The sequence below is a fragment of the Dama dama genome, chromosome 10 (assembly GCF_033118175.1).
Source record: "Dama dama isolate Ldn47 chromosome 10, ASM3311817v1, whole genome shotgun sequence".
Lineage (NCBI taxonomy): Eukaryota > Metazoa > Chordata > Mammalia > Artiodactyla > Cervidae > Dama > Dama dama.
In genome coordinates this window covers 35,270,037-35,288,911 of record NC_083690.1, presented here as the reverse complement: position 1 = coordinate 35,288,911, position 18,875 = coordinate 35,270,037, and the positions used below count along the sequence as shown (strand labels likewise).

Below are 18,875 nucleotides of genomic sequence, written 5' to 3'. Positions count from 1 at the left end.
AAAAGCAAAGCTCGGTTCCCCCAAAGCCTCCTAGAGCCTCTGGTCAGACTTCTGGGTTCATGACGGTTCAGGAGCCCCGGGGCAGGGCGGGCGCGGAGGCCTGGTTGAGCCTGACTTCGGTCGGGTGAGAGAGGTCTCTGGCAAGGCTCACTGGGCTGACGAGTTTCCATTGGCTTTTGTTACAGTTGTTATCGTTTTCCTTGCCTACAAAGTTGGTCAAAACCATCTTGCGGAGCAACCGTGTTTTTCTGTCCGGCTGTGGCTTAAGGACCCACTCCAGGGGAGCAGAGGGGGGAGCCCCTTTCCCCCTTCCTGTGGTTAAGTGCGGAGGAAGCATGGGCCAGGGGCACAGCTTTCCGTGGAGAAGCACAGCCAGCAAGACACCCAGTGGCTTGCTCATTGGGTGTCAGGGTGGTGGAGGCTGAGGCTGGGCGCTGCCCGCCGCCCCGAGGCGGGGCTCCCAGAGGGCCTGCTGACCCCCGACTCCCTCTCCGTGTCACCCACAGCTTTTCCCCCCTCTGACATCATCTGGGGTCCTGATTCTGTCCTCTTCTCTTTGAAAGCCCCCTGATGAAACAATGGCCCCATCCCTCCCCCTGCAAGGGTTTCCATTTCCCCCAAGTCGTCTATGCATTTCTCTCTCTCCCTCTCTCTCTCTCTCTCACCGTTTTCTGCCTCATTCCTAGAGAAAACGGGCATCTCATGTGCCACACTCTGAAACACCCCCCCTCCCCCCCGCTTTCAGAAAATGCTGTGCATTTTGGAGACGTGAGGATTTCATCCAAAATTTTGAAAGCATTTGTGGACAGCACATTAGAAAATAAAAATGGGAAAAAGCAAAACGAAAAGGCGGTGTGCCCCCACGTCCCTTTCCACTGAGTAAGACCTAGCTCTTTGCGATTGTGCAATAAACTACTTGCCGTGAGAGCAGGTGGCCACGCTCCTGCCCAGACTACTAACTAACACAGCACAGGATGGCCGGCCGCGCGGGGGCCTCTTCCAGACGCCTCCCAGTAAGCTCAGCTCCCCACCCACCCACCACCACCCTGTCTCGTGGTGTCTTACGTTTTAGCAGTATTTTATATTTTCTGTAACGCACTAAATCTTAGATGTTTTTAGAGCTCGTTTGTTCATACTCACAATCACAGATTTTTTTTTTTTTTAATCCTCACAATGACCCAATTGACCAAAAAAAAAAAAAAAGCATCATTTTTGTACAAATAGCTTTGAGAAAAGCCTCTGTTGTGTTGCTGTGACCCATCTCCGGTAACATTTTATTTCTTGCTATTTGTTCTTGACACGAGAAGTCAAAAGTTGATCCGCCTGGCATGGGGGTGGGGGAGGCACCCGTCGTCCCTTCTGTCCTTGGTTTAGCCATACGACGTTTGTTCTCAGCACTGTACAACGGTCCCTATATGATATGGAGAAGCAATATCACTGTATGAAACTCACACCATGTATTATTATTATTCACTAGCACCCTAGGTGTGATAATTGAAGTAAATATCTTTTATACAAACACAAGAATGTGTGGGTTGTTTTTATTTAAAGGGCTCTGGCCTGAGGAGGAGCAGCAAACACTTTTCATTCTGGGTCCAAAGGGCACCTCGAGCACTGCCTTCCTCCCGTGCTTCCTCGGGTGTGTGGCGTCGGGGCCGGGTGTCGGCAGAAACCTGGGTAGGATGCGCGGGGGACCTGAGGGCCAGCTGGCCCCGCTGTCCACGGGTCTCCTTCTGGGTACACATGACGCCCTGCGTCCCCGCTGGCTTCTTGGCACCGCTGGAGCCTGGCCCTCCTAGCACCAGCTTCCTTGTCTGTGAAACAGGGCCACCACGTGTCTCACAGGCTTGTGAAGACCAGAAAGGGTGGCCGACCACGCCCCGGCGTGGCCCTGGGCTGACTGATGGCCGCAGCCGGTGCCCGGCCAGCCGCCCAGCCTCAGCCTGCGGGTTTGAGGGGCATGGGGGGGTCTCTCGCTCTGTTCCCTAACCCCTGTGATGTGGAGAAGGATGAGCTCAGGGCACCTGTGAGTGCGGGCAAGTGAATGAGAGGAGGAAGGAGGGAACGGTGTCTCGCTGGCTTCTGGAAGGATCAGGCTCCTGAGAAAGGGCCTCTCCAGCCAGTGCTCAGGGCTGGAGGCGGGAGAGCCCCGCAGACGTGGCTGCCCGGTGGTCCACAGGCTTGTGACCAAGGATGTTTCTCGTCTCGGGATCTAAAGGGTTGGAAGAGAACCGCCATCCTCCCCAGCCTTTGACTGGTGGGTGGGGGCGGAGTGTATTTGTCGACTGTGCCTTGATCTGTGCGTTTCAGAATGTGAAGTTCCCACTGGTGATACAGAAGCGTGAGCTAAGCTAGACTCAATGCACCCTCCACAGGAGACCCTGAAGCAGGGAAAGCCTTCCCACCAGAGCTGGGCCCTCCCAAGCCTATCTCCTCCATCACCAGGATGTGGAAGTGTCCAGAGCTGCCCCCAAATGTCTGCCCATCTCCCACCACAGGAGAAATTATGTAAAATCAGTAAGGCTCTCCCAGTTTGGCACTGAAAAAAAACCCACTGCAATCATTTTCTGTTTGCTAGTTTAGGTACACCCCTACTTTTAAAAAATCCTTTAAATTAAAATATAAAATGTAAAAAAAAAGAAAAGAAAAGTACCTAACACAAAGTCTTTTTACCCAGAAGCTCTCCCTGCTCTTGCAGTGAGATTTAATTAAGCAGAACTGCAATTGCACGTGGTTTTGTGGCACCGGCTCCTGTCTTCGTAAACAGCCAACACCAGAGGCAGAGAAGCAAGCATGATTTGATGTGCCAACTGCAGTCGGGCGCTGTCCCCACGCAGGCAGTGTTCAGCCTCCCTGGGCACAGCTCTTCTCCTTTCTCTCTGGTTAAGTGGCTCTGAACAAAACTGTACCTTATTTGCTGCACTGGGGAATGGCAGGTTTATACCGCATAAGGTGACACAGTGATATTATTAATGTGCGTGACTCATCCGCAGCTTGTGTTTTAAAGGGCTTTCGTGTGGCAGCCTCGGGGTGTGTTGCTACTACCTCCTCCATGGCCCTAGATGTTGGCTTTGCGGGGGGCAGAGGGGCATGCATTTTTCGGATCCTCTCCCAGGGAGCCAGGGTAAGAACACAGGGGACTGGGGAGAACTGTTGTGTCGTCGGTGGGGACTTGCAAAAGGGCTAGCAGATTCCAGCCCGGTGTGGCCTTGAAGTGGGAGGAGGCGTTTGTGATGGACAGGCAGCGAGGACACCCAAGTGGAGGGCAGCACGTGCCCAGAAACAGGGCGACGATGTGGCGGGTCAGTGGAGCAGGAGGCCGCGGTGCTGGGGTAGGGTGTAAGTGAGGGGAGGCATTTGGAGGGGGTTGTGACCATACCGTTGGTAAGAACAAAGCCAGGTCTGGAGGTGACGTCTCACCAGGTGATGCTTTTTCTATGAATAACATCAAGAAGGAATTCAGATGTCGCTGAGAGTGTCTGCAGCCATGCAGGGAGTGACAGGGCCCCAGCCAGGGAGGATGTACCCCCACCCCACTGGAGGCTCCCAGCAAGTACGCACCCACTGGTGGGGTGCAGGGTCGCCCTGGGGCTCCGCTCTGGCAGATCTGCAGGCAGGCCCAAAGCCAGGGCATGGCCTGGAGGGGCCTGGGTGAGGCCTGAGTCTGAACCAGGTGGTGGGTCCAGCCGAGGCCAGCTGACCCAGCCAGGCTCCTGCTGCCTCTGCCCCCTGGGAGGCCCTGCAGCCTGGGGACCCCTGTGTAGGCTCCCACCGAGTCCTCTAGGGAGGACACAGTGCTTCTCTACCAGGCCAGACCCTCCAGCTAATAGCACACTGAGGGCTCACCGTGGGCCACTGCCCTGGATGCTGGGGTTACAGCCAGGGACAAACAAGGAGCTGACCTTCCTGTGGGGGAGGAAGATGATAGATATAAATGAATCACCCGGCCACTTAGACGGTGATAAGTGTTATGGGAAAGAAGGCAAGGGGACGGGAAGGACACGTGGAGAGGTTAAATTTTAGACAGGTAGTCCAGGACTTCCCGGGGCTTCCCAGGTGTTACTAGTGGTAAAGAACCCACCTGCCAATGCAGGTAGACCTAAGAGACGTGGGTTCAATCCCTGGGGTGGGAAGATCCCGTAGAGGAGGGCATAGCAACCCACTCCAGTATTCTTGCCTGGAGAATCCCATGGATTCTGGTGGGCTATAGTCCACAGGGTTGCAAAGAGTCAGACACAACTGACTCGACTTGACACACACATAACACAAGGACTTCCCTGGTGGTCCAGTGGCTCAGAATCCATGAGCAACCCCGATGCAGGGGACCTGGGTTCAATCCCTGGTCAGGGAACTAGATCTCGTGTGCCACAACTCAGAATTTGCCTGCTGCATCTAAGACCCGGTGCAGTCAAATAAATAAATAATTTTAAAAATAAATAAATAAATAGGCAGTTAGGACAGGCCTCACTAAGAAGGTAACGTGCAGACAGTCTTGACAGAGGCAAGGGGATGAACCGTGCAGACGCCCAAGGAAAGAACGTTTCAGGCAGAGGAGGCAGCAAGTGCAAAGGTCCTGTGGCACAGAACCGTGCCTGGAAACCAGTTCAGCTGGAGCAGAGTGACCAACAGGGGGGACGGGCGGCAACGAGGTCAGAGAGGCAAGGGGGAGGCGCGGCAGGTGTTGCCTGCTGGGGCTCTGGCTGCTGCTACCCCAAGGGACACAGGGGATGATGGGGTTTGAAGGGAGGATGGTCTGGTCTCACTGTTTAAAAGGCTCTCCTGGTCTTGCTTCATGACTAGGTTCTAAGGGTGAGGGCAGAAGGAGGGAGAGCAGGGGCTCTCAGTCGGCCACAGTCCAGGTGGGAGTTTGTGACTCGGACCAGGTTGGGGCAGGGGTGAAGCCGATTGGATTCTGGATCTAAAAGGAAGGGAAAGCCAAAACAAGCCATGTGACAGCGGAGCTGTCAGGAGGGATAGGGAAGGGCAGGGAGGGCCCCAGGGGTTTGGTCTGAGCCACTGAAGCATGGCCTGGCCTCTGCTCCTCTCAGCCCTGAGGACATTGCCTCCTGGGGCCGTGTGCCAGGGGCTTCTGCTGGAGTGAAGCAGGCTGAGGGAGTGGGGAAGTCAGGCTTCAGTTTGGACCTGTTAAGTCTGAGATACCATTGGAGGATGAACCCAGGAAAAGGAGTGCACTGGAGATGCCCGTGCATTGGAGGGTCGTCGGCTTATAATGTCACCAGAGGTGGCCAGAGTGAATGAGAGCCGAGAGAAAGGCACGCAAGGGCAGCACCCTGGGTGCAGCAGCATTGGGAGCTTAGAGGGGAGGAGGACCCACAAAGGAAACCAAGAAGGAGCGGCCAGCGGGGGCAGTAGGCCCGGGACGGTGCCCTGGGAGCAAGTGCTGATGAGTCAGTGAGATGAGGGCTGAGAAACGAGGACAGAGCCAGGTGCGAGGTCATCAGTGACCTTGGCCAGGACCGTTGGCATGGGGGGTGTCCAGGTCTGACGGGGAAGGTTTAAGGAAGTGGACACTGGAGACTAGGCAGCTTCCTCAGGGAGTTTTGCTGAAAGGGGCCATGGAATCAGAGAATGGCGGGGGTGGGGCCGGGAGCAGGTGGTGCGTTTCAGATGGGAGAAGAATGTGCTTGTGAGCTTGTGGAAAGAAGCAAGGGCTGCAGGACACGGAGGAGACCTGCTGGGGAACACCCTGGCGGCGGAGCCAAGGCGCTGGCATCTCAGGCACCGTCTCTGGCCGCCTGTGGGCACAGAGCGGGGAGGGGGTGGGTGTGCTGGCTGCCGAGTGCCTCTCGGAGCCCTCCAGGCAGAGAGACAATGCTGACTCCCCCAGAGCTCCCGCCTGGCTTGTCTGTGGCTGACTGAATAAAGGGATCCCCCACCTTCAGGAAAGCCCCCGGTGTGATGCCCCCAGGCCTTGCCCCCCGACTCAGATTGGGATAAGTTTCTGCCTTTGATCATCCTGCCACGGTCATAGTCACTCTGCTTTCTTTCTCCCCTCTGTGAAACGTACGCCCTAGAAGGCCTTCCCGGATTCTCCCAGGGCGAGGTCCCATGAACCTTGATAAGGGGAGGGGGGCTGTTTTGTGCCTGCCTGACATGTGCAAAACATTTCAGAGGCAAGGGGTTCTCTCTCCACACATCCCCGCCCCCCCCCCCCCCGCCCCCTCCAAGATGCACCCTCTCCTCCGGGCTGCACATACCCCATCCTGCAGCGTCCTCCTGACGACCCCCTGTCTCGAGCACGCCCCACCCCCATCTGGTGTCCGTCTGAAGTGGGCTTGGCCTCACATCCCCCCTCTGCACCCCTGCCACCCCTCACTCCACCACCACCCTGACCAAACTCTCCAACCTTTCTTGAGATACCGGCGACCCCTCCTTACTCACGGATGGTCCCTATTTGACTTGGAGCCTTAACACACTTCCTCCTGACCTGACCCTGCTTCCTGCCACGTCCTCTCTGGGCCATTCCCGGGACACCCCAGAAAATGTCAACATCCCCAGAAGTCCTGTTCAGGTGTTCCCCAGCCCCCTGGAGGTCTCCCCGACCTGCATCTCCAGCCTCAGACCCCTGGGTCCCACTTCCCACCAGGTGCATCCCTCTAGCTGTTCTACTAAGCGCTTCAGGCTTGCCAGAGCCCAGCTATACAGCCACTCGCCCCTTCCCCATTTGAGGGGTCAGTTCCAGGCACGGGCCTACCCGCGTGGGTTCTCTGCGACAGTGGGGATCACGGGTCTTTCCAGGACCTTCTATTGCCTTGCCGCAGGGACAGAATTCAAGCCCAGGCCTGCCAGACTCCATCTCAGGACCCTCCCCTGACACCAAGTGGCCACTCAGCGACATGATCCCAAAACCTCAGTCTGAGTGTTCCCACCCCCAGCAAAGGAGACAGAAGGAAGGGAGGGGTGGCAGGTCTCCCGCCGACCCCCAGGGCCCTCTGGTAGCACTGCCCCATCGCCTCTGCCGCCCTGCCTTTGCCCAGCTTCCCTGAGCCTCCTGGGCAGTCACCTCCACGCCTGCCAGGATGGCTCTTCGCTTCACCCAGAGACACTTCTTGGGGGACAGCCACCCACAACACTCAGCCTTGCACCCCCAGAGGTCTCCTCGGTGGCTCACCGAGTGTCTGGGAGCGTTGGCAGGAGCGGCCGCGACCTGGTGCCCACTGGCTGAGGGGGCCACGTAGGACAGAGGGCTTGCCGTCAGGGACCTCAGTGGGCAGGGGCCTGCATGTCCACCCCCAGGGCAGCAGACGCGAGCACACGTGCGAACCCCCCCACCCACGGACGGCTCCTGGAGCTGCGAGTCGCTCCTCCCCCAGACCTGGCTGCGAGATCATCTCACCTGCGTTTCGTCCAACCTTCCAGCCACCCTTGGGTCCCCACGGAACCGCTCGGTGCACACCTTCTGGGCCCGGACACCGGGCTGCCTCACGGGCTCCCCAGCCTCCACCTTGTCCCTTCTGCCCCTCGGGGTGGGCGGCTGCCCCCCGAGCCCTCTCTGGGCTCCCCATGCTCCTGCTCATCCCCAGAGGTCTATCTGCCCAGCGCCGTTTTTGGACGTGCTCCTGTTTGTGGCCATCCCTTCTGGACACCTAGCACCCAGAACTGAACCTGTCCCCTCCCTCGGTCCACTTCACCACTAATCATGCTGCCCTCTGCCTACACCTCAGCACGACTCCCGTCCACCTCCCTCCTAAGTGTATGCGATGCTCACCAAGGCCTCTTTGCCCAGCCCAGGGGGTGCTGCATTTTGGGGGTCTCTCTGGGCCCTGCAGGCTGAAGGCCGGACCTTAAACCTCCCCCCGACAGCCTTCCCTGCACGCCCCAGCCCTGCCCTCGGGTGCGGCCTCTTTCCCCGCCCCATCTCAGACCCCTCACATCAGGCAACACCACCTACCCGCCAGGTGAAGAGGGGGCCCAGTGGTGACAGACGGGACAGGTCCCCTCGGGGCCTGAATCCTGGCGTGGGGAGGGCATCATCACGGCGGGGGTGTACACCCTGGGGGATCTGGTTCCAGGCCGGGAAGCCTTGGTAGCTCCGTCCGTACAATCATCGTATCCGACCGATCGGACCGTAGTGAGATGTGTAAAGAGCTTGGTGTGCAGCCGGCACCGGGAGATGGAGCAGGTGCGGATGAGCAGGCTGCATGGTCTCTGCCCAGAGGGCCCAGGGCCATTCTGCCTGCAGCCCGAGGCCTTGGGACATTTCTGGGGCCACACTGCCCCCTGGTGGCCATACTGTCTACCCTCAATGGCCTCGGGCCTGGGCCACCATCCCTGCGCAAGGAGCAGGGTTTGTCACTGTATAAATGAGGCCCAGCAGCGCAGGCCGCTGCCCAGAGTCACAGCCACCCAGACATAGGGCTGCCATTCAGCCACTCAGTGTCTGACTCTGCGACCCCGGGGACTGCAGCACGCCAGGCCTCCCTGTCCTTCACTCTCGCAGAGCTTGCTCCAATTCAGGTCCATCAAGTCAGTGATGCCATCCAACCCTCTCATCCTCTGACACCTCCTTCTCCTCCCGACTTCAGTCTTGCCCAACATCGGGGTCTTTTCCAATGAGTCGGCTGTCCGCATCAGGGGGTCAAAGTAGTGGAGCTTCAGCGTCAGTCCTCCCAACGAGTCTTCAGGACTGACTTCCTCCAACCCGGGCCTGTCCTCTCCTGGGCCACTGCTGTCCTCCCTGCCGACGACAGCTGAAGGCACCCACAGGGAGACTCATCAATGACTCCCACCCTCCCAGAGCACGGGGAAGTCTCCACACAGAACTGTTTGGGATTTGCTTTATTGTAAAGATGACACCCGGTGCTGGGACAGGGGAGAGGGCCCCGGGAGCTGGGGACCAGGGAGGTCCCGGGGGCGCCGCCCCATCCCTAATAGTGTGCTGAAGCCTGTTAGGGGAGGGGCTGAGCCGGTTTGAGGTCCACTCCCCCCCCGTCGGGTCTGAGGGGGTCTACCTGCCCCCCACACACCACCCACGATACCTCCCTTACCTTCCCCCCCTCCTACCCACCAGGGCCTCCCTCTGGTCATTATCCCAGAGCATCAGCTGTGGAGAAAGCTCGGGACTCTTTGGGTTCAGCCTCTTTGCCCTGCTTGACGGGGGCCGTGAGGCCTGCAGAGGGAGAGGGGCTGGTCACTGCGGAGCTGGGGGTTGATGGCGGCGGTCGGGGAAGGCATTTCTCCTAAATCTCTGACCTGGGCTCCTTACTTCCCAAACCCAGAGAGTTCTTGGGCAGAGTGAGTTCCCACGCCAGGAGTGCCCTAGGGCTGGTCCCCCAGGCAGGGGCACAGGCTGTGTGTTGGGAGGCACAGAGCAGGGCGCGCACCTTGGGTCCCTCTGACAGCCACGTCTTCCTTTGGCCCAGGGCGCTGTGCGGAGATGCAGGTCCACGTCACCGAGCTCACGGCCACGGCAGCCGAGCAGAGGGAGCTGATCGCCCGCTTGGAGCAGGACCTAAGCACCATCCAGTCCATCCAGCGGCCGGACGCGGAGGTGAGCCCGCCCCCCGCCCCCGCCCCTACCTGCCCAGGCTGCCTTCAGCCTCACAAAACGCCGACTTTCCAAGCCAGCCGGCCCGTCCTTGGGCAGCTGGTGTCCTCTGGGCCCACGCTAAGCCCCACAGGGCCTGTCACCTACAACCTCCGGGGACTGTCTGCTCACTTCACCACAAAGGCCCTATTCGGGACAGCAGGCCGCAGGCTAACGGCACAAAGGCCTCTGCCTCTGGGCGCTGGCTTGGCCCTCAGCCCTGAGAGCTCTGGGCAGAAGCAAGGCCAGGACTATCCACCCATCCCACAGCTAGAGGACTCCGGGCCCCAAGATTAGGAAAGGCCAGAGTCCCAGGATCCTCAGGGGTCATCATCACATCACCCACCTCGTTTCCCAGACAAAGAAGTGGAGCCCAGGGAGAGAAACGGGGCTGGCCTGGGGCGACACGGCAGGCTGGCAGGCAGGACCGGGGTCGGCCAGCCTCCCGTGCCCGTCAGGGCTGAGCAGCCGGGTGGGAGCCCCACGCTGGACTCCGGCCTCGGGGCGAACCACCTGCGCCTTGATGGCCCGTGTGAGGCACCCTCTCCAGGCCCTCCTATGGCCACCACCGTGTCCAGCCCCTGCCGCTGGACAGCCCCACCCTCCCCTTGCCATCTGCATGCTTGGCCCCCTGGACGGCTGTGTTCACTGCCAAGTGTGGAGACGCCTCGCTGACCTCTCCCTCCCACCTGCAGGGCGCTGCGGAGCTCGGCCTGGAGAAGATTCCCGAGCCCATCAAGGAGGCCACCGCCCTGTTCTATGGTGAGGAGGGACCCAGGCCATGATGAGCTGGGCGGGAGAGGGGGACGGGAGCCGAGGTGGTGTCACCTGGGTCCTAAAAGCACACACCTCTGTCAGAGGAGGCCAGGCCCCCGGGCCAGCAAGGCAGTAGAAACTCACCAGAAGGGTCAGCCCCCACTTGCCCCTGTAGGCCTCAGTCTGACACCCCCACCGTGGGAACCCTGACCGGCTCAGCCCTGCCAGGGGCCTGTCGCAGGCTGGTGGGTGTTGATCAACTCCCTGGTGGGGGTGGGGCCCAGCCCTGAGAGGCAGCCAAGGGCTGGAGCGGAGGTGGCCCCCGAGTGTTGAGGCCAGGACACAGTGGCGATGGCAGGGCCACCCAGTCCCCTCAGTGTCCCTTTGCTTCCACCCCATGGCACTCAGCCAGAGCCCCCTCAGAGCTGGTGACCTGAGGGCCCCCCACTGGGCTGTCCCCCCCCCCCACCCCCCACTACCCCCAAGCCACTGTCCCCTCCATCCTAGGACCCTTGGCACCTGCCAGCTCCCTCCCCGAGGGCCAGGTGGACTCGCTGCTGTCCATCATCTCCAGCCAGAGGGAGCGCTTCCGGGCCCGGAACCAGGAGCTGGAGGCGGTGAGTCATGTCCCCCCTCCCTGACACTCCACGAACCTGAGGACACGGTGGAGGACACACAGGTGTAGGGGAGAAAGACGTGTCACAGACCACAGACCTCAGTGGGATTCGATCTGTTCTGTGTGGTCAGGGAGGGATGCCTAGAGGAGGTGACATCACACTGGGCTTTGAAGGGAGAATCAGACCCTCCAGGTAAACGCGTGAACAGGAACATGGGGTCAAGGAGCCGGAAGGGAGTCCAGGGACAAAACAGAGAGTCGCCAGCCAAGGTCCCTACTGCCAGGCTGGGGTGTGATGGAAGGGCTTAAGCTGAGGACCAACACTGCCAGGATGGAGGGTAAGAAGGTCACTCGGGCAGTCAGTCTAGAATAGAGGCTTGGCCCAGGAAGACAATTTGGTGGTGGTCACCATGGTCCAGGAAGAAACATCTCAATCAGGTGGAGGGGTGGGAAGCAGGGGCAGGTCCCAGGGAGGCGGGTCTTGAACCCTATGAAGAGGAACAGTCTAGAGAAGGCCAGGCGCTCTGTGGGGTCCGAGAGAGCCTGCTGTCTGCTAAGCACCCAACTGGTGACCCTCCTGGAGAGAACCCGTAAGGAAAAGCCAGTCTAGTCTGCAAAGGTGACCAGCCCGGGGACTTCCTGGGGGTCCAGTGGTTAGGAATCTGCCTTCCAATCCAGGGGACACAGGTTCAATCCCTTGTCTGGGAACTAAGATCCCACGTGCTGCAGGGCAACTATAGAACCCGCACACCACAATCAATACCGGTCACAGCCAAATAAATTAATTAATTAAGTATTGGGGGAAAAAAAGGCAACCAGTCCAGCTGCACGTGGGTCTTTCACATGCAGTGTCCCCTTGGGGACTCTGCAGACCCCTGCCTCCATCCCACATAGCCAGCCAGCCCAGGTCCTCCGATCTCTCTCCCAGTAGAAAGAGGAGCCAAGAAGGTTTCCATCTTCTCAAAGAGTCACCGCTTCAGCAGGCGGTGAAATATCTCGCTCCCTCCGCACCCGCAGCTCCCCCATGGGGCAGAAAGGGTTGAGGTCTCCAGGAGGCCGACATTCACTGAGCACCCATGCAGCCCGGGCCCCATACTGGTCCAGTGACAAGGGTGAACCAGATCCAGTGACCCCCTGTGATCTGGGCTCCAGAGCAAGAGGCTTCAAATGGAGGACCATCAGGACGGCTCCCCTCACAGCTACCTTTGTGAAAGTGGACGGGGAACACCCATGCCCCTCGAGGGCTGGGGACAATCACCATGGAAGGCTAGGCAGCCCTTTAAAAAGGTCTTCAAACTAGATCAAGTGGGGTGGAAGGAGTATTTATAAGATTGTGCCTTCTGCTTTAAAAATCTAGACTTTCTTGTTTACCATGTACGTGTTTTAAGTTGTGGTAAAATATACATCTGGAGGAAATGGCAACCCACTTTGATATTCTTGCCTGGGAAATTCCGTGGACAGAGGAGCCTGGTGGGCTACAGTCCATGGGGTTGCAAAGAGTCAGACACGACTGAACACGCAAAAGATGCATCACTTAAAATTTATCATCTTAACCATTTTTAAATGCAGCACAGTGGCATTAAGTACATTCATGTTGTTAGGCAACTCCCACCACCACCCATTTCCAGAACTTTTTCATCTTCCCAAACTGAAACTCTGCACTCTTTAAACACTCACTCCTCTTTCCCTCCTGCCACGTTCCACTATTCTATCCTGTCTCTATGAATTCGGCCACTCTACATATCTTATATAGGTGGAATCATAGAATATGTGTCTTTTTGTTTCTAGCTTATTTCACTCAGCATAATGCCCTCCAGGTTTATCCATGCCGTAGCATGTGTCAGAATTTCCTTCTTTTTTAAGGCTGCATAATATTCCATTGTGTGGCTGGACCACAGTTTGTTTGTCCTTTCACCTGTCCATGGACACTTGGGTTGCTCTGCCTTTTAGCTCTTGTGAATATGCTGCCATGAACATGGGTGAGCAAGTTATCTCACAGTCCCTGCGTTCTTTGGGGTGTACACCCAGAAGTAGAATTGCTGGGCCATACGGTGATTGTATTTTTAAATTTTTGAAGAACTGCCACACTACCACGGACATTTTTGCACTTTTGAATTTTTCACAATGTGAAGAAAACACCTCTTTAAGCATTTTAATAAGTTGGAAGATGAGTTCACATGTCACTTTGCCCCTAGGTTGGCAAACATTAAAATCACATATTGTATGGTTTCATTTATTTAAAACGTCCAGAAGAGGCAAACCCATTGAGACAAGAAGTAGATTAGTGGTTGCCAGAGGTCAGGGGAGGAAGGCATGGGGAGTGAGTGATGACAGGTGTGGGGTTTCTTATTAGGGTGATAGAGATATTCTGAAATTAATTTTAATTAACTGATTAAAATTAATTTTAATTCTGAAATTAAATTATAATTAATTTGCATGTTAAATTAAATGTGCAAATTAAAGATGGTTGCATAACATTGTGAATGTATTGGAAAAAAAAGAATTATACATTAAAATGATGTTTATGTTATATGAAATATATCTCAACAATAATTTTAAGCTGATACCATAAACAAACAACATGAAGAAAGTTACCCAGGAAAATAAGAAAAAAAAAAAAAAAGAATAAAAGAAAGTGACCCAAGGACTGTGACTTCTGCCTGCTGTGGTCTCCCCGGGCTTTGAGCAGAGGCTGGCAGGTCTAGGATGTGACCTCAGGCCAAGCAGGGGCTCGGGGTAGACAGAGTGGGACCCGTGCCAGCATGGAGGCCTCTCCCCCAACTCCTTCCGCTGCGGGCCCTGCCCACCCACTCACCCACCCGGCTGCCCCCAGGAGAACCGCCTGGCCCAGCACACCATCCAAGCCCTGCAGACTGAGCTAGACAGCCTGCGCGCGGACAACATCAAGCTCTTTGAGAAGATCAAGTTCCTGCAGAGCTACCCTGGTCGGGTAAGCGCCCCCCGGCCCCCTGCTTCCAAGCTGAACAGGTCTAGGGAGAGGAGTGGTCCCAGCAGGACGGTTGGGGGCAGTGAGCTGCTGGGCAGCAATGAGCCTGGGATCCCCAGAGACCATCCCACACACCCCGCCCCAGGCTTACCAGCTATCCTCCCTAAGCTGTGGAGCCCTGATGGAGTTTTGTTCATCAGAAGCCCCAGCCAGGAGGTAATGAGGTTCGGAAAGAGGCAGGGCTCACAGGACTCAGGCCCACGTGAGTCCTCTGTGAAATGGGGGGACCCACTAGTTGACCCCAGGATCTGGAAATTTAACCCTAGGGATGTTGAACATACAGGACAACTGTGGGGGATTCGTATGTTTTAAACTTATATTAAAAAAAAAAAAAAAAACAAAATTGGGTCCAACATTCCAAAAACCTATCAATCAGATTGGAATAGAAAACTACCCACTCTATTCTGAGCCGGGAGGGTTCTCTCAGCCCCCAGGGCTCACGGGAGACCACCTCGTGCAGGAAAACCCTTCTGAGGCCCTGGGGAGACGGAGTGGGCAGAAGGATGGAGTGGTGACGCGCTGGCTGGGGGACAAGTCCAAGACTCAGCCACCCGCCCCCAAACCACCAGTTGAAGCTGTTCTCAGGCCACCAGAGGGCGCCCAGGCTCCATGCGAACTAGTTCTAGTTCACTGCGTGGCCTGCTGCAGGGCTGGGGGGCGGCCTTCATCTCCCAGGTGCCGGCCTGTTCCCCACAGCCACCCTGCACTCTCCCAGCGAAGCCCCTCCAGACCCACCTCCCTGCACCGCGCCCCGCCCTTGTACATTCCAGCTGCCCTCGGGGTCTTGGTTCCCCCTACCTGTCCTGAGGCACGGTGACCCCGACCCCAGGGAGAAGACCCCTGATCCCGGGCAGCGCCCCTGGACACAAGGCACCATATGTCACACCGTCACCCGGGGCCCTGTCCCCGCCTCCACCGTGCGGAAAAGGAGACTGAGGCTCCCTGTGAGGCTGTCGGGCTGCGGTCCATTGGCTCTGGCCCTCCTCCGGGTGCGCTGACCCCGTCTCTCCTCCCTTTCCTGCAGGGCGGCGGCAGTGACGACACGGAACTGCGCTACTCAACCCAGTACGAGGAGCGCCTGGACCCCTTCTCCTCCTTCAGCAAGCGGGTGCGCGGGCCCGGCCGCGGGGCAGCCCGGGGCACCACCAGCTCACCTGGCCTCGGGCTCCCTGTGGCCCCCCTCCACCAGCCCTGGTCTCACCCTGCACCCCCCCACACACACTGCACCGTGACACCCCAGAACACCAGGGCAGCCCCCACACTCACTTTGGTTCCGGGGAGGCCTGGGGTCCACCAGGGCAGGCCTGGAACACCAGCTGATGCTGATGGCCCCGTGAGGGTGTGCAGCTGTGACCCGGTTAACCCCAGGTGTGCACTCAGGGGGGCAGGCACACGGGCAAAGAGCTTCGCGGTGTCAGGTGACTTACGGTGGTGGGGAGCGGGCTTGTAACCCTCCCTCCCCTGCCCTGAAGACCCTCCGTGTTCAGAATCTGCCACTTCAGAGGGGGCAGCAGCTTCCGTCACTGGCCCTGAGTGGGACTGGGCACCAGGGTGCCCCTGGCAGCCTCCACACCCCGGAGCCCTGCAGGGACAGCAGGGCAGGGTCCCTCTCTGCAGTGAGCTGGGGCTCTGGGGGCCTTTGGGGGTCCTCCCCTCATCCCTCCTCCCCCTTCAGGAGCGGCAGCGGAAATACCTGAGCCTGAGCCCCTGGGACAAGGCCACGCTCAGCATGGTGAGTCTCCCCCCACCACCCCACCATGCCCCCAGATTGGGCCTCCAATTCTGGGCACCTGGTCGCCTGCCCTCCAGCCCAGTCTGGAAAGCCCCAGGGACCCCGCCGCCCCTCGCAGGCCCGGTCGAGTGGCTGTGTAACCCTAGCCGGGGGGCGGGGTGGGGGGGGAGGTTGTCTGTCTGTCTCCGTGACAGCCCCATTATTCACGGTAGATTCTGGGCGTGGCCACACGGGGGCGCCATTCCCTAGCATTCCTGAGGCCCAGCGTTCCCAGCCTGAACGCTGGAGCGGCAGCCTATCTTTCCTGCCCTTCGCTCCCCCGGCTGCCCTGGGTGGGTGAACCCGGCAGCGGTGGGTGAGACTCGCCCCACCCCACTCACGCCTTGCTTGCTCCCCAGGGGCGGCTGGTTCTCTCCAACAAGATGGCCCGCACCATCGGCTTCTTCTACACACTGTTCCTGCACCTCCTGGTCTTCCTGGTGAGGATCTGGGCGTGGCCAGGGATACATTCACCACGGTACCCCCCCACCTACCACCCGCCTGCACAGAGTCTGCTCTCGGCCACTCTGTCCCCATCGCGGGCCTCTGGGGACGACAAGCCCGCCCAGCAGGCCCTTTAGCTGGGGCAGCAGCCTGTGTGGCTCCATGCAGGGCCCAGCTCGGGGGCGAGGGGGGGGCTTGGTGGAGGGGAGGGCCACTGAGGGAGTCTGGTGGATGGGAAAAGAGGTCTAACAGTAGAGTCACTGCTGAGGGACAGCCAGGTGGGCCGCACAGGGAGGGGACACCTTGAGCTGAACCTCCTGGGGGGCAGAGAGGCATTCTAGCTCCCGGGCACAGCACATATGGGGGCCTGGTGGTGCCCGCGTGTCCGCCCAGCGGAGGGAGAAAGCAGGGGTAGGCGCGTGCCTGTAGAAGCCTTCAGCCTCAGGGACCCCTCACCCCCAGCGAGGCCACAGTCAAGATGGCCCCTATATGGCCAACCCGGGCTCCAGCTCTGACCCCAGGGCCCAGCCTGTCCTGGTGTTGCCAGTGGTTGGTGTGCCCAGCGATGCTGGAGATGGTAGCTCCACGCCCAGGCCTGTCTGACCAACTGTGAAGCTGGTGGGCACGAGAGGTAGCATCTCTAAGGTGCCCCACCCCCTCAACCTGGGGCTTCGGCCACAAGAAATGTCACGTGTCAGGAAGCCAGGCCCAGGGGCAGCAGGTGGATGGCCGGAGTGGCCGCAAGGCTGTTGACCATGTCTCTCCCCCGGGGCAGGTGCTCTACAAGCTGGCGTGGAGCGAGAGCATGGAACGGGACTGTGCCACCTTCTGCGCCAAGAAGTGAGGACCCACCCGCGCCCCACTCGGGCCCCCGCTCGGCCCCCAGCACCACCCTTATATTCTTATGTTCCCTGTCCCCACCCAGCCTTCCATCACTGCCCCCATCTGGTCCACCCACAGGGGCACACCCCCTGGAGACCTCCATGCCCCCCACCACCCCCACATTTCTTTCTTTTTCACACTCGGCTTCAGCAAATGTTTCTGTGGCCCCCAGGTTCGCCGACCACCTGCACAAGTTCCACGAGAATGACAAGGGGGTGGCCGCCAACGACCTGTGGCAGTGATGTCCCCAGGCTTCCCCGACTCGACAGTGATGGCTGCATTCCCCTGCTTGTTCAGCTGCTGCTAATGACTTAGGCTTCCCTGGAGAATCCCCCGTGTAGATGACTCTTGCCCTCCACCCAACAGTGCCAGAGGTCCCCAAAGTCTCCTCGGGCTCCCTTAAAAGAGGGTCTCAGCCTCATAAGTCTCCCTAAGTCCAGAAAGCTCTCGAGGCCAAGCCAGGCTGGGCCACAGGGACCCCCCTCAAGTCCATCTCAGGCTGGTGATCCAGCCTGGGTCCCACCCAGCAGCCTGACCTCTAGCCCTGGGGACAGAGACCTCTTGGCTGTGATACTGAATTCCCACTGATTCTGGCCATGGTTAATCCAGTTGGGGTCCCCCGGGCTGTCCCGGGATCCCCTTGGGCTCCCCTCAGATCCATCACCATCCCTCCAAGGCATGGAAGCTCTTCCTGGAAGGACAGCAGGGTTTGAGTCCAGCCCCCTGCACCTTCCTTTATCATGGCCCCACCCAACCCCTAAAAGAAAGGGAACTGCAGAGGGCAAGATAGTTTGTTATCCCCTCCCAACCCCTTAGACGCACTATGATTTTTGCTTTCTTCTTTAGCAAGATATTCTGGCTTTTAGGTGAGGAGGACTCTCCAGTGAGCACCCACGCCCCAGGCTCTTCAGACCCAAGGACTGGTCTGAGGGGCCCAGGGGGCTTCTCAGCCACAAGCTGGAGGTGGGCCATCCTGGCATGGCCACCCCGGGGCCACTGGCAGATCTTCCTAAGTTAGGTTTGCACCTGCGTGTTCAGCTTTGCACATTTTGAATAAATGCCTTGTTGCAGCCACACCCGTGCCCCTGCCCTCTGTGATGGTGAGGGCACAGGAGACTGGCGAGCGGGTTCCTGTAGCAACACCCCCAGGAGCTGCGGCTGGACTGATGGCTGCTCTGCTGGCATGGGGCACGGTCCCTCACACGGGGGAGGCCTCTCCCCCTTTTCTCATCCCCGAAATTCCCTGAGTGGGTCCAGAGCTTTGCCGAAACCCAAACCCACAGTCTGAGTTCCCTTGAGCAGACAACCCAGCCAAAGAGACATCCATTCCCTTTTTAAATCTGCCTGTCAGGCTGCGGTAGGATGTGTGATGTCAGTTCCCGGGGACTCCCTGCTTCCCTTTCTGTGTACGCTGGAGCCAGCTCTCTGTCCCTTTCCCTTGGGCCCTGCCTGCCCACGCCCACCATGTCCCCTGGACCAGCCTAGGGGACACCCCTGAGTCACAGGGTCTGAGCCACCCGGCCTCCAGGCCAGCCCCACTGGTGAAGGCCCCCTTCCACCCACACCGAGGACTTCCTCTTGGTCTGTGATGGTTGGCGTTTATCCCACTGACCAGGCAACCCACAAGGCTGGTTCCACACCCTGCAGTCCACCAGGCCAGAGGCCCCTATGCAAATCCTGTCTGAGTTTTAGCCCTGAGTGCTCCAGAGTCTGTACCTCCAGGGGTCCCCCTTTGGGGTCCCACCCCCAGCACACATCACTTCCCCCATCAGGACTTTCTCAAACGCCCCAGAACCTGCCACCCTTGGGGACCCGAGATGGACCTCTCCTCCCTGACCCTCATTCCTGTCCC

General features: G+C 58.7%; 1 protein-coding gene across 1 annotated transcript in view; it reads left to right on the top strand.

The window, feature by feature from the left end:
* CUX1 (cut like homeobox 1) overlaps positions 1-18,099 on the top strand; it is a 347,872-nt gene extending 329,773 nt beyond the window's left edge. Inside the window, exons 15-23 of the mRNA XM_061153495.1 lie at positions 9,384-9,511; positions 10,243-10,309; positions 10,811-10,920; positions 13,753-13,869; positions 14,951-15,034; positions 15,602-15,658; positions 16,057-16,137; positions 16,917-16,981; positions 17,196-18,099. Of these exons, the coding sequence (XP_061009478.1) occupies positions 9,384-9,511; positions 10,243-10,309; positions 10,811-10,920; positions 13,753-13,869; positions 14,951-15,034; positions 15,602-15,658; positions 16,057-16,137; positions 16,917-16,981; positions 17,196-17,265 (779 nt within the window). The 3' untranslated portion in view covers positions 17,266-18,099. The remainder of the gene's footprint in view (positions 1-9,383; positions 9,512-10,242; positions 10,310-10,810; positions 10,921-13,752; positions 13,870-14,950; positions 15,035-15,601; positions 15,659-16,056; positions 16,138-16,916; positions 16,982-17,195) is intronic.
* Positions 18,100-18,875: the final 776 nt, after the last annotated feature.